Genomic DNA, 23,755 nt, shown 5'->3' with positions numbered 1-23,755 from the left:
AGGACGGAGCCAAGGGCCAAGGCACACTTCCACCTTTTGGTCCATGCGGAAGCCGCGACTTCTACATACCCACACAATGTCGCACCACGAGGGCGCTGTCATTGCGCCTCTCAAATTTTTAAAGTGGCTCCCACTCTACGAGACCGAGAAACCTTTCCAGGTCTTCATTAATGTTCCTGAAGATGCCCAAGATCAACGCACGACCAACCTTGCTTTCCATAACGTCGAGGTCCATATCCTGGATGTTCGAAACTTTCCCCCACATTACTTTTCACTGAACGAGCAGGGCTTCATGTATCGCCTGCAAAAGTTTGACCCAACTCATATCGCAGATCGCAAGAAGGTCGAAGAGCTGTATCTCCCAGAGATGGAGGCCTTGCTCAAAGCCGAAGTGGAGGATGTTGACCGCGTCTTCTTCTTTGACTGGAGGGTCTGTTCTTTGTGGAAGCGCGAAAGCCACGAGACACTGACCTCTTCCAGCTACGGAAGAACGCCCCCGAAATCGAAGGCACTGTCATCGACCTCAATGACTCAACGACGTGGCTACGACCGGCGTTACATGTGCATGTTGGTGTGTGCGAAATGGTCCCCTTCAAATAGGTCAATCTGACGTCGAACAAACAGATCAGAGTCCTCTGGCCGTGATACGACGGATCCTAATGCAGCTTCCTTCGGACGCTGAATATCTACTACAGAGTCGCATTCGTGTCGTCAAGTAAGCGGAGAAATCCACCCTCATTTAGGCTGCTGAGCAATTGACATTCTATCTTCCAGCGTGTGGCGCCCAATCATCGACTGCATTCGAGACTACCCTCTAGCAATGTGCGATGGCAGTACCGTATTTCCATCAGATATGGTAGAGGCCGATCATGTCAGACGGCATTACACAGGCTCGACAATGTACTTGCAGCACAATGAACGACATAAATTCTTCTATATGAGCCGACAGACTAAGGATGAGGTTTTGATATTCAAGAATTTCGATTCTGCAGAGACGATAGCGGCCACCTGTATGATTGCCTTGAAATTTTCAACTGTTGCAACGGGTTTTTTTTTTCCTAATGATAAATAGGTGCACCACATGCGTCATTCTTGGACCCTGCGATCCCTCCCTTATTCATTCCTAGACAAAGCATCGAAGTGAGAGCTTTGGTATTTACATACCCGCCCAACCTCGAAAGCAAGTCGCTCGAGGAAATGGCAATTCAAATGCAAGGTTTTACCGCGAATTAGACTCTTGATGGATTAGTCATGATTGTGCTTATAAAGCTTTGCAGATCTCGGGATCGGGATCGTGAATAGATCCATTGCTATGGGCTGCCTGACGCAGTGCTGTCCAAGTTTCTATCATCTTTCTCTATGCTGCTCCATGGGCTAAAACATCAGAATCAGCCTGGGGGTTCAGCTCATTTTTATGTCTTTCGGATCTGGAGTTTGAGGGCTGAGTCAGCGTCAACAGTTGCAATGGCCATGCTCATGGCAGTCCACACGCTTCATGTGCATGATTGATATCTTTCAATGGCTGCATTCGGGCAACTCCTTTCCATGGAGCTGAAAAATACGATGCTGTCGAATGTGTATGTAAAACGGACCATGTCCATTCAAGCCCCCTAAAGCCCCGAAAAGCAGGTCCATGGACTTATCGCGCAACAGGATGGCACCAAAGGTTTCATCAGGCGTAATTGAAACGACGCCACATAAATTGCTGTTGAATGTGTGGACCGGTGCTCCTTCAAACTCGACATCAATCCGAAGCAATGCGAGAGCAGATCGTAAAGTCGGCAATTACTAGGAGATCTCCACAAGATTCGAGCTGGCTCCTTTCGTCTCCTGAAGTCCGGCTTTCCTGCACTGTCCCTTCTCCACCGGAATAAGTTCAACCATCGCATTAGGGTCTTCAATTGGATCTCTCACCCCTTTCCACACATTGAATGCCGCAGCACGAGGGCTTTGATAGTGGTTTTCTAGCGGCAGCTCCGATCAACGGACTACCAAAGGACCAGATAGAGCTGCTCGCCAACAGTATCCCCGACATGTCCAACAAATTCGCGAGCCACTCGATTCGCTCACGTTACGAAGTCTGCGTAGACACCGGTCAATAACTTTACGAACTACGCTTTCGGCCGCCAAATACCCTTGGGTCGACTCTTTTCTCGCGAGGCTGAGAGTGTGATGGGGACAATAGGGGCGAAAGGAGGGCAATCGCCATGGAATGGCTGTGATTGGCTGGGACTGGCAAGGGTCGCGTGACATCATAGCTCGTCATCGATATCAGGCACGTTGGTGACGAGGTGACGAGGTGACGAGGTGACGAGGTGACGAGGTGACCTCTTGGCCATCCCTCTCGCCATGTTTCCTTGTGAGCCTTGCAGAGCAGCTTCAAGTCTTCTTCCACAGAAGATTTCAGCTCCTCAAAGACATTTCAAAATATTTTCCCTCTCGGCACCCGCGTTCTTACTTGAGGGTCTCTTCGATGGCGTCGACTGGACAATTGCACATCTCCAACCTCTTCTCGCTTCAAGGCCATGTCTGCCTTGTCACAGGTGGAGGTAAGAAGTGCCTGGGTCGAGATTTGGTTGAATCTGACCAATTTAATCAGGAACTGGGATCGGATTGATGGCCACCCAAGCTCTAGCAGCAAACGGTATGTCGCCAGAATGAAAGGATCATAACATAATTCCAGCTCATCTGACCGAAATTCGCCATAGGTGCTAAAGTGTACATCACCGGACGGAGAAAGGAAGTCCTCGAGAATGCCGCTCGCACGCACAGCCCACAGTCATCCAACACATCTCTCAATGGCGAAATCATTCCGATTGGGCCTTGCGACGTGACATCCAAGGAGTCCCTGGAGAAGTTAACTGCCGAGCTGGAATCCAAGGAGAAATATCTCTCCCTTGTCGTCGCCGCAGCAGGAGTTTCCGGCCCCAAGGGATATCCAGACACCAGCGATGCCAAGCAGATGAAAGACAATCTGTGGAGAGAACAAGTTGAGGAGTGGAAAGCGACGTACAACACCAACGTCATCAGTGTGTTTTTCTCCGTAGTGTCCTTTTTGCCTCTTCTCCAACGTGCACCTCGAAATCTCGATGCAAGCGTTATCGTCATCTCCAGCATGTCCGGCCTCATGCGCCATTCTCAGGCACATTTTGCATACAATGCGGCAAAAGCAGCCACAGCGCATCTGTCACGGATGATGTCGAAGGAATTTGCAAAAACCGGTGTCCGCGTGAATAGCATTGCCCCAGGGTATTTCCCGTCGGAGATGACGATGAAACAATCTGATGAGCGCAATAAAGCTCACATGCCGGCTGAAAAGGTCAAGGACAAGGGGCATGAGGTACCTGCCGGGCGTGCGGGGAGCGACGAGGAGATGGCCATGGGGGTTATTTTCCTCACGAAATGTGGATATGTTAATGGAGAGGTGTTGAAATTGGATGGAGGAGTTATGAACGAAGTTGGAGGTGGATGATTTGGATGAGTTACGAAAAGGGGCATGCAGTTTTAGCCATTCCCATATGATGTGTGTTGTTCGATGCCGCTGGTCGTCGGATGTGGCTTCTGCCACAGCGAGGAAAATGTCAGTGCTATAACTGCCACACTTCCTCCACAATAGGATGAGGCCAGGTAGTTAGACAATCAACGGCCAGGGGTTTCGGTTCATCTCCTGTGATGGACTGTATGCCGACAAACATCATTCATTAACTAATCAGAACTGGGTTCTTACAGTTCGTGATTCTCTGTAACCTCGAGAAATAATCCCGGCATTTACACGGGAAAGGCCCATTGCCGTTTCACTACCCATTGGCCCCGGAACACCGTCTCTATTGCTTGGATTATCTCCCCCACATCACATCGTTCAGGGCAGAGTCATGTGGAGATACAATGTTTCTGACTTCGAAATCAAAGCATCATCCTCATATAGCTGACGCAGCGGGCATTTGCCTCCCCCTTCTCTTTTGCACGTCATGCTAGGAAATGACTCGGCTTGTTCTCTCTCTCTCTCTCTCTCGATACAGCAGCATTTTTTTCGTTGAGAACCGAGACTGAATTCATCGCGAATCACCCCCAACATGGCTGGTCCCGGCCTAGCCACATGGTGGACTTGGCTACCAGTGGCCGGCCTGATATTTCTCTGCGCTGCCGGTGTGTTCGTCATACAGCAAAGATTCAGGTCCGGCTTGAGGTCTATCCCTGGGCCTTTTTTTGCCTCTTTCACTGATCTCTGGCGTTTACTGGCCGTATACAATGGCAGATTCGAGCTCGTTTCTCAAGCCCTGCATGACAAGTATGGCGACTTGGTTCGGGTAGGGCCAAACTGTGTCAGTGTGGGAGATCCAAGGGAGATCAGGCAGATCTACGGTATATCAAGGCTTTTCCAGAAGGTGTGGCAGCCCTGAAGAATCACATCTAGTTTTAAACCTAGGGAGTGACAGAAAGAGCTCAACAGTCAGATTATTACCGAGTAGCCCAGCCTCTTGTCAATGGCAGACCAGTCGCCTCACTCTTCATGATCACCGACGAGGACCAACACAAGACGGCAAAGCGACCGATTGCTCACGCGTACGCCATGACAAGCCTGCTGGATTATGAACCGTTTGTGGACAGCACTTCACGAACATTAGTTGAACAATTGGCAACCCAGTTTGCCGATACTGGAAAGGTTTGCGACTTTGGTGAATGGCTCCAGTGGTACGCATTCGATGTCATTGGCGAAATGACATTCAGCAACAGGTTCGGCTTCCTTGAACAATCCTGCGACGTCGGCAATATCATCAAGACGCTGAACAAGTCTGGAGCTTACACGGCAATCGTTGGGCAAATGCCCTGGCTAGATTTTCTGCTGGCCAAAAACCGGTTCTGGGGATCAGCCTTCTCAAAAGACAAACTGGGAGTGTCACGGTTTGTCTTGAAGTTCTTGAAGCCTCGGATCGACGAAGCAGATCGGGTACGACTTGGTGTAGGCGGAGGGAAGTCTCCGCTTGACTTCAAGGACCGGACCGACTTCACGGCCAAGTTCATCTCGGCCTCTGACAAATACCATGGTTCGATACCGCAATCGCAATTGCTGGGCTGGTCACTCAGCAACGTCAACGCAGGATCAGACACGAGTGCAATCACTCTACGGGCAATCTTTCGTGGGTTGTTTTCCGCGCCGGCGACTGTGGGGACAATATGGGAATGAATGCTGATGTCCGGATGTGCAAACAGATTTTCTGCTCCTCAATCCCTCTGCGATGGCGAGGCTGATGGCTGAACTCAATTCGGCCGACTTGTCGCCCCTTCCGCAATGGCGGGAGACAAGTAGTCTGCCATATCTAGGTGCCGTTATCAAGGAAGCACTCCGTCTCCACACGCCGGTCGGCCTCATCCTGGAGCGAATAGTCCCCAAAGGCGGAGTCACTCTCTGCGGCCACTTCTTCCCCGAAGGCACCATTGTCGGGTGCAATCCAGCCGTCATCCACAGGGACAAGCGGGTCTACGGCCGTCGATACTCGGTGGATGAGTATCGTCCTGAGCGCTGGCTGGAGGCCGACGAGGAGGAAAAGGGCGAGATGGAGAGATGCTTCATGGCCTTTGGGAGCGGCAAGAGGACCTGCATCGGGAAGAATATCAGTCTGCTGGAAGTGCACAAGTTGGTGCCGCTTCTTTTGAAGCGCTTCAAGGTAGGTTGTCGTCTATCTTCCACTGCTCATCTGCTCGTCTACAGATTACCTCGGGCCCTCGTGAGCTGGCTGACCGAAAAATGATGCCGTTAGTTCCGACTCGTGGATCCCGAGAAGAAATTGACTATCTGGAACACGTTCTTTGTCCATCAGAAAGGTCTGGAGGTTTACATTGAGACAGCCTGATTCAAGCGAGCACTGTGGTACATTATGGTCCATCTTATTGCCTTGTTCGGCAGGAATGAAACGACAGCCCACAACCGGGCAGGATTGTGGGGATGTGTTCTGTTCTTACCCCCGTGCCGCCGGTCTAGGCGGTCCCCAAACATACATTGTATGTGGCCCATTCTCCTGGACAGTCACCTCGGTCTCGCAATTCACCAAGTCTCCATCCGCATAGTGCTCCAGCTCGAACCCAGACTCGTCATACCAGTAATCAAAGATTTGACTGCCGAGCACATGCCTGCCGACACCCCACGATAACTTGTAGCCCTTGGACTCGAGGTAGTTGTGCGCAAGCTGTTGGACGTCGTAGTCGTGTACTTCAAAGGCACTGTGCGCGACGTCGGGCTTCTCGTCGTCGCCCCGCGTCGGCTTGATGTAGAAGGAGTGGTGGTCAGTATACTCGAGGCCGCGGTCGATGTGGAAGAACGACACGGCCTCCTTGCCCCCGATGGTCACTTTGTCGCTGAACGCCAGGGACAAGTGGCCCGTGTACCAGTCGACCATGTCCTGGTACTTACCCGGCGGATAGCTGACGCCGTAATGGCCCCATTTGTGCACGGGCGCAGGGCCCATCTGGAAGCGCTGGAACTTGCCCACTCTGCGCTTCTCGTCGCCGTAGTTGACCACCAGCTTCTGCAGATTCTTCTCCGCCGCCGCCTCGCTGGGCTTCTCGCGGATCCCGTGCACCAGGTGCACCAGGTGCCCGATGGGGTCGGTCAACGTCATGATGCTTCCTCCCCCAGGCGCGTCGAGTTTGCTGATGGCCGACGCCCCAGGGATTTTGCTCGCCTTCTCGAGCTCCGCCTCCGACTCGACCAGGTATGCGGCGCCGCCGAACCTGGCGACACCGTCCTCTGCGCGCCGCGCGACGTAACAATACGGGTCTGGTCCGTAGCCCTTGAAGAAGATGACCTCGTCGTCTCGCTGCTCAGCCACTTCGAACCCAAAGTCCAGCAGGAACTTGGACGCCTTGTGCACATCTTGGTGGTAATAAATCACGAAGACCGTCTTCACGAGCCGGACGCGCTCATCTTCCAGGGCGATGGGCATCGTATATCTTCGTTGTTGTTGTTGTTGCTGCTGTTGTTGTGGTTGTTGTATCTGCTGGACGAATTATCGATACTATCGTGCCAAAATCGGTTCTCTCTGTTCCTCCAGAAGGGCCCCGGCAGCGGCTGTTTCTGGGAGATATGCTTCACAGAGAGACGCTTTCAACATCGGAGTTCAATCTGAAAATTTGTCAGCCTTGTCAAAGAAGATCGAAGACGTTGATGGACGCACAGCCCGCACAATGGTGAGGGCATCTCACTAAGACGGAAGCAATACCGCGATCCACACACCATCCTTATAGGCTTCAGTCCTGACCAAGACCCGGAACATCCACGGCACATCCGGTGGATGGTCGAAACTCCTGCGACTGCGCGGGTTGTCTAACTACCCCACGGGGTGCCGCGGCATTGGCCCCTTTCTGGACGAACGCCGTCCTTATTTCCCTCTGGCCATGTAATTCTCACCGGCCAAGGGTGGTTCCCCACTTTCATCGGGGCTTGATGGAGAGGAGAAGATCGCATGCTGTGGTAACTCGTACATGGTGCGGCTGTGATGGAATAATTTCCGGCAAGAGGATGGGACGCTCCAGGTTTGCAAACAGATCTCAAGGATGAGTATACTCATTTGGCTTCTCTCAGTGCGCTGTTCAACTTGAGGTCGTGACTTGCTTGAAATGGGGATCTATTGCGGAGGACGAAGAAGCACATGCATCACTTTTCTCAGCCTTGATCCGGGGTTCGAGACAAGACGCTTGCATCTCCAGCAGACAAAATGGTCCGGCCTCACCAGTATGGCTCCGTCTTCTTCGATGCCCCTGACTTTCTCCCAATCCCAATAAGCATCAAAGTATTCGAGTCCTCTACCAATTCCGTAGCCTTTGACAGGTACCCCGTCTTCCCGCGAGATGTCCCTTGCTGCCTGTAACCAGCCTTCGCCGCCGATGCCTGTGAAGAGAACAAACTGGCCGTGTCCAGCCAGGTCGAGTGTGGATACCCGCTCAGATTGGCCATCTTTCACCACCCACGCGTGCGGTAGATGAAGACCGGGAAAGGTTGAGATTACTTGTTGCTTCAGCAAGTTCACTCCATGAAGATCGGGCGGACTGTCGTTATCCTCGACTAAGAGGAGCGGAGACGTCGAATAGATCTGGTTCATCTGTATCCCCAAGGCATTGAATTCATCGTCGGTTTCCTCAATTATACTGCGCAGTTCCTTCCTCAGGCGCGTGCCTTCGACGCTTGCGGCTTGCAGTGCCCCGGAAACAACTGCCCGCTCTTCCTTGGTTGAGCCCATCAATGTCCACAACTTTCTGTGAATCAGCATTCCATCATTGGCTCTCCTCACAATCCCATCACCAACCGGTTTTCGTTCGAGGGTAAGACTTTCAAGGATAGAAGGATCCGCTATGCCTCTCAAGACGTACGCCAATTTCCAGGCAATATTGAAAGCATCGCTGATGCAAGTGTTTGACCCGAGCCCATTGATTGGAGGATGCCGATGAACAGCGTCGCCGATGCAGAAGACGTTACCCTTTTGCCATGTCCGGGCCACTTGATCATTGATAGTCCATCGTGAAAAGTTCAAAAGCTCGATTCGGATCGTGCTGTCACCGATCATCTGGTGCAATCGCTGAATAACATCTTCTGCACAAGGCTCGTAGTTGACGTCTTGTTTCGCATTGTGCATCGAAACAAGGAATTCATTCCACGGCCTTACCATCCTAATGGACCCATGAGATGACCAGTCTGGTGCGTCCGGATTCAGTATCCATACCATAGATCCTGGACGGTGAGTGAAATATTTGCTCAGATCTGCTCTGATGTGGACGCCAAATGCATTATTCAGCTGTTTTCCATCAACAGGTATTCCGAGACTGGAGATGACAGAACTCCTTGCCCCATCAGCACCAACTAGATATTGAGCAGTGATGTTGTAAGTTTCGGAGGTCGTCCGATTGCGGACTGATGTCACCACCCGTCCATCTGGTAGTTGGATCTGCGAAAGGAACTCAGTAGAGAATCGAAACTCTACTCCCAGCTTTGTGGCTTCTTCAACTAGGATGGGCTCAAGCACGCTTTGCGGAAGGTCAGACATCTCACATGGACTTGCAACAAGGTACTCTCCAATGCGATCTGGTTTGGTTCCCCAAGCGTGGACTCGGCCATACTCCTCGCCGTTGAGGGTGTGTAGCCATGCCACATGCGCAATTTGCTCCTTGTTCGACGCGGCTGTCTTCACGATGTCTTCGATTCCAGTATCGCGGAGCACCTCCATGGCACGCTGGTTGAAAATATGCGCCCTTGGTGTGTTGGCTGTGCCTCGATGGCGAGATATCACAACCGACCGGATACCATAGCGACCGAGCAACAGGGCGGCCGTGGCACCGGCAGGACCGGCACCTACGACGAGCACCGGAGTCGAAATATCTTGTAGCAGGCGTCAGCTCTTAAATAGATTCATATCTTATCTCAGAACCAAGCTCACCATGGCAGATTCCGTTAGTGGCCGTCATGGCAGATGCTGTTTCGCTATCAGAGGCCTATATGCAGACTGGCCGGAATATGAGCAGGATCCAGCGTGCCGCGCATGTGTGTGGTAAATATCACAAGCCCAATAGTATCCATCAACACCTCATTATTGAAGGGCGAATGAGAGCGGCGCGGAAATCGAAACACGAGTCCCGATGATGGAGACCGTCCCGAATATAATAGCTCTCATCAGGTTTAGCTCGGACTGACAGGTTGGGACCGCCACGGCGCAACCTTTCGCAATCCAAATGATGTGATGGCATGCGGAAGATACCAGACAGGAACGGCGGGGAGTCGGAAGTTGGTCACGGCGTTCCGAGGTCGAGCTGATGGCCGTTTCCCCACGTCAAAACACCAACTTCCAGCTGCCGATGACTATGGGGTACTAAACACACCACCCACTCGCCCTTCAAGGTGGAGAGCACATAATTAGCGACAATTCAACTCCCGGAATAAGCATGGGTCTTACGGTCCTCTTCCCTCAGTGGGCCTTTGAGAGTTGTATATCATTGCCATCCATCATCGCTTTTCGGAGCAGAAATTAAAGCTCGGTTCTCTATATTTGTGCATGCCATTATCTCTCTATATTGTGAGCACAATTGCGAAACGATGAACGGAAAACAGAACGCAGTGCGCCATCTCTCTGGGCTATAATCCTGGAATAAGCTGACTGTCCTGGCAGACTCAGCAGCCATTCAAGGTTGTGGTGGTCGGAGCCGGCATTGGTGAGACCATCGTCTTGACCTTGGTGCCTATCTCATGAATCACAGGGGGCCTTGCCGCCGCAATATCGTGTCTGCGGGGAGGATGCGAAGTGACAATTTTGGAAAAAGCCCCAGAAATATCCCCGGTACGTGGGCTCGGGGTTCTCTATCTACATTTCTGATGGTGTCATTCAGATAGGTGCCGGCATTCAGATTCCGCCAAACGCAGCACGCGTCGTTCAACATTTTGGACTCGAGCAAAAGCTTCGGGACGCTGGAGCCGTTCAAGTAAATGCAAACCACCTCAAGCGCTATAAAGATGGCAAGATCCTCTGTAGCAGGGTAGGTGGGGAGAAGATGGTCAGAGATTTCAATGGTCCATGGTTGTAAGTTGGGTCAAATATCCACGGTTGAGGTGGCGTTACTGAATTATCTGTAGTGTGATCCATCGGGCGGACTATCATGGCGTACTCCTAGATGAAGCTGTCCGACTAGGGGGCAAACTTCGACTTAACGCGGAAGCGGTTGATATCAAAGTCTCCATGGAAAATCCACACGTGGTCCTTCAAACGGGTGAAATTGTCGATGCAGATGTAATAGTCGGGGCCGATGGTATGTGAACCGCCTCAAATCCTGTCCGGGGTGCTGACAATCACCCTCTACAGGCCTCTGGTCCGCGATCCGAGATATAGTTCTGGGGCATTCCTCTCCTCCAGTGCCCACCGGGGACCTTGCATACCGTGGAACGTTTTCTAGAGCGCAACTAGAAGCGTTTCAGGATCCCCAGATCGAAGAACTCATCAACTCACGCTGCACATACAACTGGATGGGACCAGACCGGCACAGCGTCTTTTATCCAGTGAAGAATGGCTCTTCCTTCAACCTAGTTCTCATGTTAGTATGGGAACCATCCAATGCAGATTGTCTGCTGACGGTAACAGTCGCCCTGATAATCTGCCTCCTGGGTCTAGAACAGAAGCTGGTGACATTGATGAGATGCGCATGACGTATCAAGGCTGGGATCCTGTGTTGGTGGTCCCCTTCACCGGCTCAACTCTGGTTTCTACTGACATTTACTCAGGCTCGCCAAAATCATATCATGTCACAACAGTGTCTTGAAGTGGAAGCTGTGTCATCATGAAGGTATGTATCCCCCAACAGTCTCGGAGTTTTGCAGCCGGTTTCTCGCAAACATTCGTTCACTCTCTCATAACGGTCGAGACTTACGATGATACAGAACTCCGCACTTGGGTCAAGGACAGTATTGTGCTCATTGGGGATGCATCCCATCCAACCCTTCCCTATCAAGCGCAGGGGGCTGCAATGGCCGCAGAGGACGGCTTGGTGCTGGGGCTTCTACTAGGCCGACTACAAGCCAGCGACAGAGTCCCAGATCAAGAGAAACGAGCGTGCATTAACTCTGTTCTTCGACTCTTTGAGTCGCTCCGGAAGAAGCGAACAACGGTTAATGTCAAAGGAGCCGTGGCCAACCGATACATGTGTAAGTGCTCGTGAGTCTTGTAGAGTTTTGGGAACCAAAACTCTTGCATACAGCTTGATGTTGAACTTTGCGCAGATCACATGCATGATGGGCCGGAACAGGAAGCCCGAGACAGAGAACTGAGCGAAGTGGACTGGCAAAAGCCGTCCAGGTGGGGGTGGGCCGATATCAATTACCAAAGAAAGATGTTGGGCTTCGATTCCGTGGCAGATACTAATCGAGCATTTGAAGTGTGGCTCTCGGAACAAGGGAAATAGAAAGGACATTGGATGTACTGCCCTGGGGTACATCCTACATGCAATCTGTCTCAAATACTTTGGGCCACCGAGCATCCCGCCCTTTTTCTCCACGACTAAAGGGGCTTTGCAGCCTCGTCACGTGATAGACCTTGATGTATCTACTTGGTATTGCTTCCATGACGAAACTCGTGATTTCAGAATTACTTCGCACCAACCCTGCAACAGTGCAAGTACTTCTGCGATGTTTTGTTTTCTCACACTCGTTGCGCCGCCCCGCTGTTCTCCTCATTTAAGTGGTTCCCATGGTACGGGAAGATCGGCACCTCTGGTGGATCTCGAGCGGCGACGGAGAGGTTCTAATTAGCTCGTTGCACAAGCCATGCCCGGGTCGGTGCCAATCCTCTTTGAGTCCAGCCCCCGCTTGCCGTCGATGCTTAGTCTGATCAAGGAGAATTTCATCCTGCTTGGGTACACGCATGGCAACACCTTCCAGCAAATGGGATATGTCCTTCTCCGCACTTGCCCCTGTAAGCGAACACTTCATTTGGCGTACTCACCTTCTTCGGCATCTTCTGAACAAGATGAGGAGGTTCTTGAGCTTGTCGATGCGAGATGCCGCTCTGCTCCTACGCACTTCACTACTCTACACTACCACACTCAGCTTCAAAATTAATTCTGGCCCATTTTTTCGACATGCACGGATTTCATGTTGACCCGGCAGGCGATATTCTGATTGCACAGCACACTTTTGAAGAGTCGAACCCCCAAATTCATTGCCAATACCCTCTATGGCCTCGTCGGGCCTGTGAGGAGTGCAAAAGGTGAGCTGGGAATAGCCGAATACGGACTCTTCCAACAGCTAATGCCTTTGTTTGTATAGAAAGAAGACTAAATGTGGGTTCCAATTTTTTTTTGGCGATGCCTAGTCGTTACACCCTGTCAAGCTGCGTTCTTGGGCGCTCTGTCGTTTCCTCTCTTCTCAACTCTGACGCATCGCGACCCTTTCAGGTGACATGAGACGGCCTTGTTGTACATTGTGTCTACGGGTTGGTAGCCAATGTATCTTCCCAACCAAGAGAAAACGACCGGAGCGATGCGGCAAAGGGAACCGTTACGTGAGAAGAAGCCATAAGGAAACTTGTCCAGAGAGATTTCCAGAGGTGTCTTTCCGTAAGACCATCGGTGACGTCTTGTCAAGAACGCGACTAAAATGTGAGCTGTGCTGTAGATGGCCTTGTAGATACTACGACAACCGCTCGCGTGAAGATAAAACCCCGAAGCAGATCGGCGGAGAATGAGGGAAGCGTTGCAAACTCTGCTCATGGCGTTGAAAGCACGGTTACAGAATTGACCATTCAGGAACAGGTTGCAAATACTTCCAGCCCATTGTCTGTAGGTGGCCCCGAGGAAATTGCTTATCCTAGAGACACCGAGAAATCAAATTTCAACACACAGCTCGGCCATGATTACAACCTCCACTACAACTTCAGCCCGTCGTTATCAGAAATTCTTCTCGACGTCGACTTTCCTAGCCAACATTTTTCACACTTGAGTGAGCAATATTCAAGCCTTGAGACTCAGCTAGGAGCTTCACTTAGTCCGCGGGATGTCGATCGGAATCGAGAAGCGTCTCAAACAAGACGATTAGCATCGGAGACAAATCTGGTTTCTGCAGGACCTCCCCTACTTCGGACGTCTGAATCCAAAATGTACACCTTGACAGTTCCGGGCAAACTTGTGAGGCAATTGTTAGAATGCCCAGTCTCGTTTTCAGCATTGGACTAATTGACCTCAGGGTCGATATCTTCTTTGACCGTGTGAGTGGCTTCGTACCGATATTTCATCGACCTCAATTCTATGCTCGGTACTTCCACAGGAGACGGGAAGACACGATCGGCCGACATTTATCTCTGGAAACTGCTCTCATTATGAACGGCATTATGTCTCTAGCAGCTCGCTTTTCAAATGCCGCCAGCTTTGCTAATGTTGCGCCGCCTTGCCGTGGCCAACAGTTTGCTAAAGAAGCTCAGTCTATCTATGCAGATGCAACTCGGCTTCAGGGAGACGGGTTCTCTCCTTCCTTACAGTACTTGCAAGGTTGCATCCTCCTATCCTTCTACCACAACACAAATTCATCCAACTCATTCGGGTGGACACTCACAGGCGTTTGTACTCGACTGGCGTACGATTTGGGAATCGATATTATCGACGAGGATATCTACGAACAGGCTAACACGTTCAAAAATCAGTGGGCATCGCCAGAAGAATGGGTCATCCGAGAAGAACTCCGACGTGTTTGGTGGTCAGTCTGGGAACTTGACACTTTTGCATCCACCGTGGCCCGGCGGCCGTACACGATTGATCGAAATAAAATGCATGTCCTGCTTCCGTGCTCTGATGAGCAATGGTTCAATGAGCAACCGATCGCATCCGCACCAATGGGTCCTACTCCAGCAACCGCATGGAAGAGTCTGCAGGGTTCGCCGAACCAAGATGAAAGAGCTTGGTTTCTCGTTGCCAACTTCCTGATGGCATTGGCATACGATCTGAAAGCACAGAGAGTGGTTTCTCCGCAAGCTAGGGCCGAGATAGAGAGTGCTCTCACTTGCTTCAGCTTGAACTTGCCGAGCCAATTCCGACTGAATCCTAGCATCTTTGTTTTCAACGACCTGACATTCGCGAGGAGCAACTGGATCATAACTACGAATATCATTCTGCAAAGGTGAGTCGTGCGAGCCAATGCCATCTCTCCTGGCCATTACTGAAGACGTGGTATATGCTAAACTTCCAATGAACGTCAGTGCACGCACCTACGAAGCACTCACGATTTCTTCATGCGAAGACACCGCACGGTCGCCGTCAGCCTCACCAACCGGCATGACGCCTAGCGCAGAAGAACAACGAGCCACCTCCCAAAAATGCGTCCAGCATGCACATGAAGTTGTTAGGGCGATAAAGGCGTGGTCACCGGATTACATTGCATACTCATCGCCGTTCATTGTCTGCTCGTTGGTTGGGCCCGCAGCCATGCATATTTTGCAGGCCAGCTCTGAGGGCTCTACTGCTCTTAGCAGCCTGAACCGCGATGTTGTTTACCTTGGAGTTGCACAGTTCGCCAGACACTGGGGTATTGGATCGATTATGCTAGGTTCGTCTTTCAGTCCCTGCGAGCTTTTTTCCAAATCTGACCTATCCAGACCTCACTCAGGCTTTGAACAAGCTGATCGGAGTTGACTCAACATCATTGACCGCTCGGGAACAGGAGTTGGCAGTCCGATATGCTCAAATTGCGCCGAGCATTAGAGGCAAACCTCGGTCAGCGTGCTTGCCGCCTTGTTCGACCGTGTAGCTTGAAGAGTTTGTCCTCGGAATGGTCGTCTGCATGTTCCGAGCACTCGGGCTTGCAATAGGGAAACAAGCAACGATTCATTGACATCGATCTGGGAGTTTTGGATGCAACAATTCGCCAGACAAGCATTTCCCTAGAACTTAGACCCTTTCCAAGCGATCCTGCGATCCTGGATACGTGGATTCCGGCAATACGGTCCTCACCCAACATAACCATGCAGGTACCGTTTCTCGGTCGCTTCATTAGTCCCGATAGCGCTTTGCTCACATAATATCTGTTGAGCCGCCCGGTGTTCGGTGTAACTCTTGAGACCGTAATACTCCTGCAACAGCCCAGCAAGATCGAACCTACCCGAAGCGGTTATGTGGAGGCTACAGCTTGATTCGTGGATGGTAATTTGGAGTCTGTTACCGCTATCTCCCCACGGGGAACCATGCTGCATCCATGTAACGTCTATGTACATGAGTGGAAGAGGTCAGAAATAGTGGACCTTTAAACCCGGACATTGCATTCTCGATGCTGAACCCCGTGAAACACCGCGACTAGCTCTTCTTGTGGAGCGTTGCGAAGGTGGGAGACCCTATACAACTGGCTCAATGATTCTTCTGAGACATGGCGCTGAAGATCAAAAAGACAACGAGAGTATTCTGGCCCGCCATCAGAAGCCTTTCTAGGTCGCTTTTCAACGTCCGAACCACGAAGAAAGTTCTGTTCCAGACCGAAATCATCACAGAATGAATAGTGAAGCTCAGGGAGAGAAATCCAGCATGTCCAAAGAAGAAGTCGCCGAGCACCACGAGAGCCCCAAGGTCACTGCTGCGCACAACAGGGCTGGCATCACACTGGTCCCAGCGCCTTCAGCTGACCCCCGCGATCCACTGGTATGCCCTTTGTTCCTTTCCAACCCCGCCTGCCCGTTGGTGCTGGTGACTGATGTCTTTGGATAGAACTGGTCGAGGAGAAGGAAGCTCCTGACTCTCTTCATCGTTTCGTTCGCCGGTTTCACTGGGACTCTTCAGGCCGTGGGCAACGTGTCGAGTGTATTCCAGCAAGGGGCATTGTACAACAAGACTCCAGTCGAGATCACATATTCGGTGAGACACAGATGCCTGTCAAAATCGGAGGTTCAGATGTCTGGGCGGTATCGCTGACTCCCATTTATCAGGTCTCTGCCGCCACTGCCGGACTGTGCGCGGGTCCTCTTTTCTGGTCGCCGGTCTCGAGAAGGATTGGCCGCGGTGGTAGCATCCTATGGGCAACAGCGCTCACACTCGCCTGCACTGTTTGGGCGGCGACATGCACAGGTCCTGGAGATTACTACAGCTTTGTCCTGTCCAGATTGTTTGGCTGCTTAGCTGGCTCCTGCGCGACGACTGGTAAGCTCGACTGTTGAGCCGGTCGTCAATACTCGCACTGTTGCTAACACAAGTGAATCGCCAGTCGGTGCGAGCTACATCACTGATACCTTCTTCTTGCACCAGCGGGGGAAATGCTTTGCTTTCTACAATGTGATGATCCTCCTTGGGTAAGAATTTCGACATTGCAGAATGTCAACCAGCATTCTTCTTTTTGCTAACCTAGCATATCAGAACGCTTGCAGGGCCGACCTTCTCGGGCTTCATCGTCGGCAACGGTGCTCCTTGGGCCGATGAATACTGGTACAATGTCGGACTTGAAGGATTTGTGATTCTCCTGATATTCTTCTTTCTGGAGGAAACCGGCTGGACGAGACCTGGAAGGCCAGCGTATCCCGTACCTGCCACCTCGTTCGTTCGACGATCCATCGACGTCTATCTGTTTAGGAACCCCAATGTGGCCGAAGGGATGACGAATAGGGAAGCGGTTAGTATGCTGCATTCGTTTATATGATGTCGTTGCTGACGTTTTCAGCTCCATCTGGCTACCATGCCCATCCGCATTGGAATCCACCCTGTTGGGATCCTAGGCGGGCTATTCTTGATGATCGTTTTCGGATGGTGAGTTCTTTTTGGCAGACCAGCTATGGATATCCACGTCCTGATGCGAATCTTTATAGGGGCGTCGGGGTCAACAATTTGCTCGCGGTCTTCTTACAGTCGCCCGTGAGCGAAAAGGGGTATGGTTTCACCCCAAATCAGAATGCAGAATGTGAGTGAGCTTTTCATAGTGCCTCAGCCCCCTTTATGCCTCGGTTTGCTGATTGATGCTTTGCACAGTCACCTTCGCTGCCTGGACTGGGTGCATAACTGGCCAACTATACGGCCTCGCCTTCAACGACAGGCTCCCCCTCTGGATCTGTCGAAGGACCGGTGGGATCTGGAAGCCCGAATTCCGTCTCCATGCGCTGTGGTTCCCGACATTCTTCTGCCTGAACGTCGGCTTGGGTCTGTTCGGCGCCTCCCTGCAATACCACCTGCACTACATGGTCGCCGCCGTGGGCAACTTCCTGCTCAACTTCTCCTCGAACGTGGCCGTGCCCGTCATCGTCAACTACGAGGTCGAGTGCTTCACCAAGTACCCCGTGGAGGCCGCGACGATCATGAACTTCTACAGGACGGTCTTCGGCATCGCGATTCCGTTCTTTATCGACGGCTGGGAGGCCGAGGTCGGCGTCGGCTGGGTCTTTGGCATGATGGCCTTTGTGTCGCTTGCGGCTTTCTGCCTGGTCATTGTGCTCATGATTGCTGGACATCGCATCCGACACTGGCTTCACACCGACATTATGTCCAGTGAGGAGGGAACAAAGATTATCGGCGAGGAGGCGAATCGTCTTGACGTGGAGGCACATTGACTGAGTGTCTTCTATCTTGACGATGGTGAAATTGAACGTTTAGCAGGCGGTCTGGACGAACACACAAGTTCTCGAGGGGCAGGGGATCTATATTTCCACAAAGGTCGCATCACACAGCCCCCGATCGCGTGTTGTCCGCTCTGATTGAGTCTGAACCGTCCTCTTAAACTCGCCAGTATGATGTCGTCTATGCGCGGCAGTATACAGAGACACGTATACGCCGGTAGATGAAGGACGATCCGCCATAGTCGAACCGCGCCTTTTGCCAACCGCGCCTCTCAAAGCCCGGATGTACTGCCTTTCGTCGTAAACATCTAGTCATAATCATTTGTCGTTGTCCTCGTCGTCGTCCTTCAAACTCCGCTTGTCCAACGTCCACTCCCTTCGAATCCGTCCAAGTCTTGGATACATACCTAGTATAGTTTTGCAAATTTGACCCAGCAAAGGAGAAAGAAACCAAACCAGTGGGAAAGGAGACCAAAAGATGGCAGAAACAGAAGCAAGACTGAGCAGCAAATATCCTTTGCTCATCTTCATCGTCGGTATGTGATTCATGGCTTTGATTTCTGTGGCACAAACTTGCGTAAAAAGTCCTCGAGGTAGTAATACTCCCCAAAGCAAGAGAGAGAAAGAGAGAGAGAGAGAGAGATCTCGTTTCTGTATAGTTTCATGGATGGACGGATATACTGGATGGATAGAGGCATAGATTGGGTTGACGCTTCATCTCTCACGTTATACCAACGGCAGGAGTACCAGGGTCATTCGCGCACGAAATCGGGCAGCGAATCGCGTACGAATACGGCTTCTTCTTCATGGGAATTTCGCAGCGGTTCAACGTGGCGCAGGGGGAGCAAACAGATGCACGGTTTCTCCTCGAGCACAACAGCAACAGCAACAACCGCCGCCCCAGGTACGCCACCCTGCCATACGTCGGGTCCCGGCAGCTAGATCAGAAAGTAGGCACCTTCCTCAGAGAGACAAAACACCTGCAGAACCGCGCGTGCCTGGTGATCGAGGGCTACCCGCGACACACGCGGCATATTCCGAACTTCTGGCGTGCCGCCCAGCGCCTGTTTGTCTACTGCGAGTGCCCCAAGCCGCCGGCGGAGATGCGGGCCGTGGGCTCTCCTCTAGACTGGGACGCCAGCGCGCCGGCCGACCACAGAGAGAGGGAAGAAACGGGGTGGAACGAAGGCGACGTGGGGAGAGGGTACCGGAACGCCAAACACAGATTCGACGAGGACTGGTGGGTCTTTGAGACGCGCCTCGCCTCCCTGCTCGGCCCCTTTATGAACAACAACAACATTTTCGGTGGGGGGGATAGCTGGAGGGCCGTCTGGGGAAGCATGCTCCGCGAGAGCTTCACCCCCGGCAAGGTCGTCGCCGTACGCACGGGCGAAGGAAACTTTGACGACTGCTGGGCCCGCGCGAAGGAGGCACTGGGGAACAGTACCGAGTTCCGCACCTTGCTCAGCGAGATCGAGCAGGATTTCGAGACCATGGCTGACGAGGGCAGCGTCGAGGAAGAAGATCAAGAATAGAAGACGACACCGACGGCGAAGAGGTTGAAGATGATGATGGTGATGATGATGATGATGTGACGAGCTGATCTGGGCTGGAGCATTCTATCAGGAACTGTCCAGTTGAAAGATAACTAAATTGGGCAGCGGCACGTAGGTACGAGGATGGCTACTTGGAAAGTTGTGCTGCGGGATGAGACATCCATACATGGACGCATGCTGTTTGGGGAGGAGGTCTCTAATTCTTGCCTCATTACCCTATCAAGTCCTATGTACCTATAGGCGACGTTGGCGACGTCGAAGAAGGCATCCATCACAGACCCTCTCCTCCAGCGACGAAGATCCTGCGCATTGCAGTCTTTTCGCGCTTCCTCCACTGTATATACCACTGCTCACCCACTGGAAAGTGTTCGGAGAGCACTGACTACAGCTCAATGTCGTTGTCAACATTTTTCCATTATTCTAAGAAATGGTTTCCGACTGACTGACTGAATCGACACCAGTCAAGATTGCTAATGTACAATGTATAACAGGATCCTCTGCTTCCCTATTCGAGAAGTATCCTGTGTCCGATTCGATCCCAATGAATCCGGTCCGCGGGACTTCCTTTGCCGTGTCATTGATCAAACACCCAAGTTGTTTTGTCAAGCTCCTCCAGTATCCACTTTTAGGTTTGAGAAGTACCCGAAAAAGGGGCAAATGGTAGACATAACCGCTCACAGGGATCACCAAACACCACCGCTGAAAGTACAAAGGAAAGAAACAAAGAGAGAGAGACGTCTCGATTAGTGCATTATGCACATAACGCGGATGCAGACCATCATCACCGCCCCCTCCAAAAAGACAGCAGGTACTCCGCGGAGCTAGGCAGGTGAGGGCTGGCAAATGCCAGAATGCACACGTCGGTAATGCAACCCAAGACGAAGATCCGTAGTAGAGCGTTGGGGATAAACATGCTAACCATGTGTCCTGATACCATGATACTTGCGAATTTAAACAAGGATGCCGGTTTCGGCGGCGCTGGCGGGACTGTGACGATGTTGGTGGTCTCACTGTAGATTGAGAAGGTGGGCGAGGGAATACCAGGTGACGATAGACCAGGGGAAGGCATCCCAGGCGAGGGAGGCCCGTGAGATTGAAGACTTGGCGAAAGGAGTTTCGGGGTCGGCGGAATGTGAAGTGACCTATTCCGCGGAGACATCGTGGCTTTGTCAACCACGAAGTCTGGGAGGACTTCATTGACAAGTGGGCTCCGTGGAATATTTTGCATCGACCAGGTCTCTTGCATGCCCAGAGAAAGTGATCTGTTCCGCAGAGTAAGGGTTTCCTTGCGGAGCACCGAGGTCATCGTCGACTTGACGTCGGACAATTCGCTACGATGGGAGGTGTTGGATAGGTTGAAATCGTTCCTCAGGACTTGGATTTGCCGTTGCAGGTCGTGGATCTCATCCATAGCATGATTGAGTCGTTTTTGCCAAACAAGTTCGATGCTCTGAGGGTATGCTGGTGGAGGAGTTGCGTATGGCCCCAAATTTGCCAGGTATTGTTTCATCTGGACAGCAGAAGTTGGCGTGTCGCCACGGGGTCTGGCGGGCACCGTTGGATAGTTAAGATTCCCGAAGGTTAGGTCGGTAACCATAGGACTGCCCCAGCTCGCGGTGCTACTGCTAACGGGCGTGAACTCGTCATCGTCGAACCGCCAAGGAATGTTTTCAAATGTCGTCTTGAGGGACTTGATCAGCAAATCATTCGGACATGCGGTGTCGAGAGTCAGCTTGGCCGCACGTGGAGTTGGAGGCGGTGTATCTTCCTTTGCGCGCAGCCGTCCCAGAGCTGATTTGACCACAGGAAGTAAGTGGGTCAAGCCCCATTTGCCGATAGAGTCAATCCAGACGAGGAAGCTGCTGAAGTGATCGTCTTTGCTGAGGTCAAACTTGCAAAGGGGAGACATGCAATATACCTGACCGTGGTCGATCCAATGCATGTTCAGGACTGCAGATGTGTTGTCGATCGAACAAGAGAAGGATATGGGTAGTTCAGGCATCATCTCTCCTTTCCAAGCTTTGGCATAGAGCATCTGAAGCGCCCTGACACACCAAGCACCGCCGATGGCACATTGATTATTAGCGGCTTCGAGGCGATGTTCTTTGTTGCCCCATGTACGTTCGAAGACCAGGAAAGGGCAATAGAGTGCAGCACCAGGTGAGATGTACCCTGTATCAAAGTGGACAATGGTTCCGGTCGTCACCAACCAAGAAGGTAGGACGGCGAGCTCTTCAGTTGTCAGGGCGGAGCCAGCAAATCCGCACCCTAGGCCACTGCGCGGGACGCTCAGTTCGTAGAGCGGCCCTATCTGATTGATCGCGCGCTCGGGCAAGGCTTCTCGGCCGAAAGAAGGGACCATGCAGCGAGCAAGTTGTGGTTCGTCGTCAATAGGCGGAAGCAGGTTGGGGGGGAAGAGTGGTGAAGGTCCAAAGCCTCGTCCCTTGTCGACCTGATCGCGAAATTGCTCCTTCTGCGATTCATATTTAGCGACATTGGGCAATTCGGATTCTATCATTGCCAGGAGCTTTGTGGGTAGCTTTTCCTTTGGAACAGCGTCTATGACTCTGATTCGATGCTGCGCAAGCACCTGTTGACGAAACGTCTTCCATGGCAGGTGGCTCCCGTCGTAGGAGGAAGGAGGAAGGCCGCCTTCCGTAGAAGCGGCACTGACGCCGCTGCCGGCTGACATAGTTGTGACTGCTCAATGATCGACAACGACGGGACAGCAGGTTTCTTCGTGGTAATATAATGTGAAAGTGAGATGAACTGTCCCAAGGCGACCAGTGAGCCCTCGGGATAGAGGTCGCAGAGCAGTGGCAAGGGAAGAAGACATTCTTTAGCTTTGGGGATGAGAGACGGAGTTTAAGAACTACCCCATATGCTCTGCAAACCGTCATCACGCAAATGCAAATACATGCGCATGAGATACTTGCAAGCGCCGTGGTGATAGACCCCCGTGATAGAGACCATTCATGCTGCCGGGGCAGAAGCTGGCACGCATCGCCACCTCTCCTAGTAGGGGGATGAAATAGAAAAGGGGAGGCTGGTAGGAGACCCCTGCGTCCGTGGGGAGTGATATGCTGATTTGGCTTCGAGCTTCAAGCTTCATTGGCGTGAATTCGGCAGGAATTGCAAGTCCCAATGAGGCGGGATGCGGAGAGATACACTCGGTACAGTATCCTGTAGGCCACCAGAGGTATTGCCCACTTTCAAGGCCAGGCCTCACCAAATGGAGATGCAGATGGCGCAAGCCTTTGCGCATGTTGCTGCCACAAGAACCGTGCGAATGCCGTTGCTCACTGTCACCGTTAAGCATCAATGAGCCTGGTGAGTTGTACACTTGCATCACACAAGACATGAAAGCAAGCTCAGCATCCTGTGTAACCCCGGCCGAAACGTGGTCGGCGCGTAATGGTGGTTATTTAGTTGCGCCAGACATGGTCGCAACCGGGGTCAAGGCGCTGTGGCTTCCCCTGGCGCTTAGCGAGCCACCAATAATGCAACACCAATGCAGGCCAAATGCTGTTATCACACCGCAAGCAAGACATCCGTCTGCAGGTCGCTAAAAAGCGATGCATAGCGGGTGAAGTGCCTTTTCCAAAAGGTTGATCAAGAGCATCAGCTCCTCAGGGGGTTCCATATGTATATCCATCAGCCAATCAATCAGGATTCGGAAATCCTGCGGGAGACCCAGATCCGGACTCGTCCTCCCATCCTTCCCCAGCTTCCAACCCCGGTCTTCGTAAAATCAGGCCGCCGATGCCAGCGGCGGCTGCTCGTGGAGTCTCCATTCCCCCCTGACGACGATGAAAGGAGACCTTCAACGCCCCGGAAAGTTCCAGGCGCGCAAGACGTCGTAATCACAGCGCCCCTCTAGAATAGTGGCAAGGTGGCACAAAGCTGCCAGAAGGGCAGAGAGTGCCTCGTACATACATAGGATACGTCAATGAAATAAGTCGTGATGCTCGATTGCCGCTATTCGAATTTCTCCGCTTTGCCCGATTCAAAGCAGACCAATTGTGACTCCGGTCCAATGCCGCTCTTCTTCTCCCCGGACCAGACTAGAATATCCGCGCCCATCGGAGTGAGTTTTCGGCTATCACACTTTTGATGACGCTTGGTCGACTCCTGGGAGCCATGTCAAAGCTGGCCAGCTCA

General features: G+C 52.1%; 10 protein-coding genes across 10 annotated transcripts; 7 read left to right on the top strand and 3 right to left on the bottom strand.

Moving 5' to 3' along the window:
• Positions 1–76: 76 nt before the first annotated feature.
• A1O5_01550 (uncharacterized protein) lies at positions 77–1,233 on the top strand (the record flags this gene model as incomplete). Its single annotated transcript, XM_007742166.1, has 5 exons — positions 77–430; positions 481–571; positions 625–715; positions 775–1,010; positions 1,073–1,233. The coding sequence occupies 5 exons, from the start codon at positions 77–79 to the stop codon at positions 1,231–1,233; spliced, it is 933 nt and encodes a 310-aa protein (XP_007740356.1).
• A 1,240-nt stretch (positions 1,234–2,473) lies between these two features.
• A1O5_01549 (uncharacterized protein) lies at positions 2,474–3,472 on the top strand (the record flags this gene model as incomplete). Its single annotated transcript, XM_007742165.1, has 3 exons — positions 2,474–2,549; positions 2,600–2,644; positions 2,709–3,472. 3 exons carry the CDS (start codon positions 2,474–2,476, stop codon positions 3,470–3,472), a joined length of 885 nt encoding a protein of 294 aa, XP_007740355.1.
• A 601-nt stretch (positions 3,473–4,073) lies between these two features.
• A1O5_01548 (uncharacterized protein) lies at positions 4,074–5,852 on the top strand (the record flags this gene model as incomplete). Its single annotated transcript, XM_007742164.1, has 5 exons — positions 4,074–4,362; positions 4,431–4,948; positions 4,994–5,138; positions 5,212–5,666; positions 5,760–5,852. 5 exons carry the CDS (start codon positions 4,074–4,076, stop codon positions 5,850–5,852), a joined length of 1,500 nt encoding a protein of 499 aa, XP_007740354.1.
• A 105-nt stretch (positions 5,853–5,957) lies between these two features.
• A1O5_01547 (uncharacterized protein) lies at positions 5,958–6,941 on the bottom strand (the record flags this gene model as incomplete). Its single annotated transcript, XM_007742163.1, has 1 exon — positions 5,958–6,941. One exon carries the CDS (start codon positions 6,939–6,941, stop codon positions 5,958–5,960), a length of 984 nt encoding a protein of 327 aa, XP_007740353.1.
• Positions 6,942–7,622: 681 nt separating this feature from the next.
• Positions 7,623–9,453, bottom strand: A1O5_01546 (uncharacterized protein; the record flags this gene model as incomplete). Its single annotated transcript, XM_007742162.1, has 2 exons — positions 7,623–9,367; positions 9,426–9,453. The coding sequence occupies 2 exons, from the start codon at positions 9,451–9,453 to the stop codon at positions 7,623–7,625; spliced, it is 1,773 nt and encodes a 590-aa protein (XP_007740352.1).
• Positions 9,454–10,276: 823 nt separating this feature from the next.
• A1O5_01545 (uncharacterized protein) lies at positions 10,277–11,931 on the top strand (the record flags this gene model as incomplete). Its single annotated transcript, XM_007742161.1, has 8 exons — positions 10,277–10,319; positions 10,373–10,559; positions 10,613–10,785; positions 10,839–11,067; positions 11,115–11,201; positions 11,255–11,316; positions 11,411–11,674; positions 11,750–11,931. 8 exons carry the CDS (start codon positions 10,277–10,279, stop codon positions 11,929–11,931), a joined length of 1,227 nt encoding a protein of 408 aa, XP_007740351.1.
• A 1,689-nt stretch (positions 11,932–13,620) lies between these two features.
• A1O5_01544 (uncharacterized protein) lies at positions 13,621–14,639 on the top strand (the record flags this gene model as incomplete). Its single annotated transcript, XM_007742160.1, has 2 exons — positions 13,621–13,661; positions 13,709–14,639. The coding sequence occupies 2 exons, from the start codon at positions 13,621–13,623 to the stop codon at positions 14,637–14,639; spliced, it is 972 nt and encodes a 323-aa protein (XP_007740350.1).
• A 1,390-nt stretch (positions 14,640–16,029) lies between these two features.
• A1O5_01543 (uncharacterized protein) lies at positions 16,030–18,032 on the top strand (the record flags this gene model as incomplete). Its single annotated transcript, XM_007742159.1, has 8 exons — positions 16,030–16,143; positions 16,210–16,356; positions 16,428–16,638; positions 16,703–16,787; positions 16,852–17,104; positions 17,153–17,238; positions 17,298–17,389; positions 17,458–18,032. 8 exons carry the CDS (start codon positions 16,030–16,032, stop codon positions 18,030–18,032), a joined length of 1,563 nt encoding a protein of 520 aa, XP_007740349.1.
• An 812-nt stretch (positions 18,033–18,844) lies between these two features.
• On the top strand, positions 18,845–19,573 carry A1O5_01542 (uncharacterized protein; the record flags this gene model as incomplete). Its single annotated transcript, XM_007742158.1, has 1 exon — positions 18,845–19,573. The coding sequence occupies one exon, from the start codon at positions 18,845–18,847 to the stop codon at positions 19,571–19,573; it is 729 nt and encodes a 242-aa protein (XP_007740348.1).
• An 802-nt stretch (positions 19,574–20,375) lies between these two features.
• On the bottom strand, positions 20,376–22,286 carry A1O5_01541 (uncharacterized protein; the record flags this gene model as incomplete). The annotated part of the gene is made up of 1 exon (XM_007742157.1): positions 20,376–22,286. One exon carries the CDS (start codon positions 22,284–22,286, stop codon positions 20,376–20,378), a length of 1,911 nt encoding a protein of 636 aa, XP_007740347.1.
• Between the last annotated feature and the right edge of the window lie 1,469 nt (positions 22,287–23,755).

Source organism: Cladophialophora psammophila, assembly GCF_000585535.1.
Source record: "Cladophialophora psammophila CBS 110553 chromosome Unknown aczJe-supercont1.2, whole genome shotgun sequence".
Taxonomy (NCBI): Eukaryota; Fungi; Ascomycota; class Eurotiomycetes; order Chaetothyriales; family Herpotrichiellaceae; genus Cladophialophora; species Cladophialophora psammophila.
The sequence above is the reverse complement of the archived record's forward strand: the minus strand, read 5'-3'. Positions and strand labels throughout refer to the sequence as shown.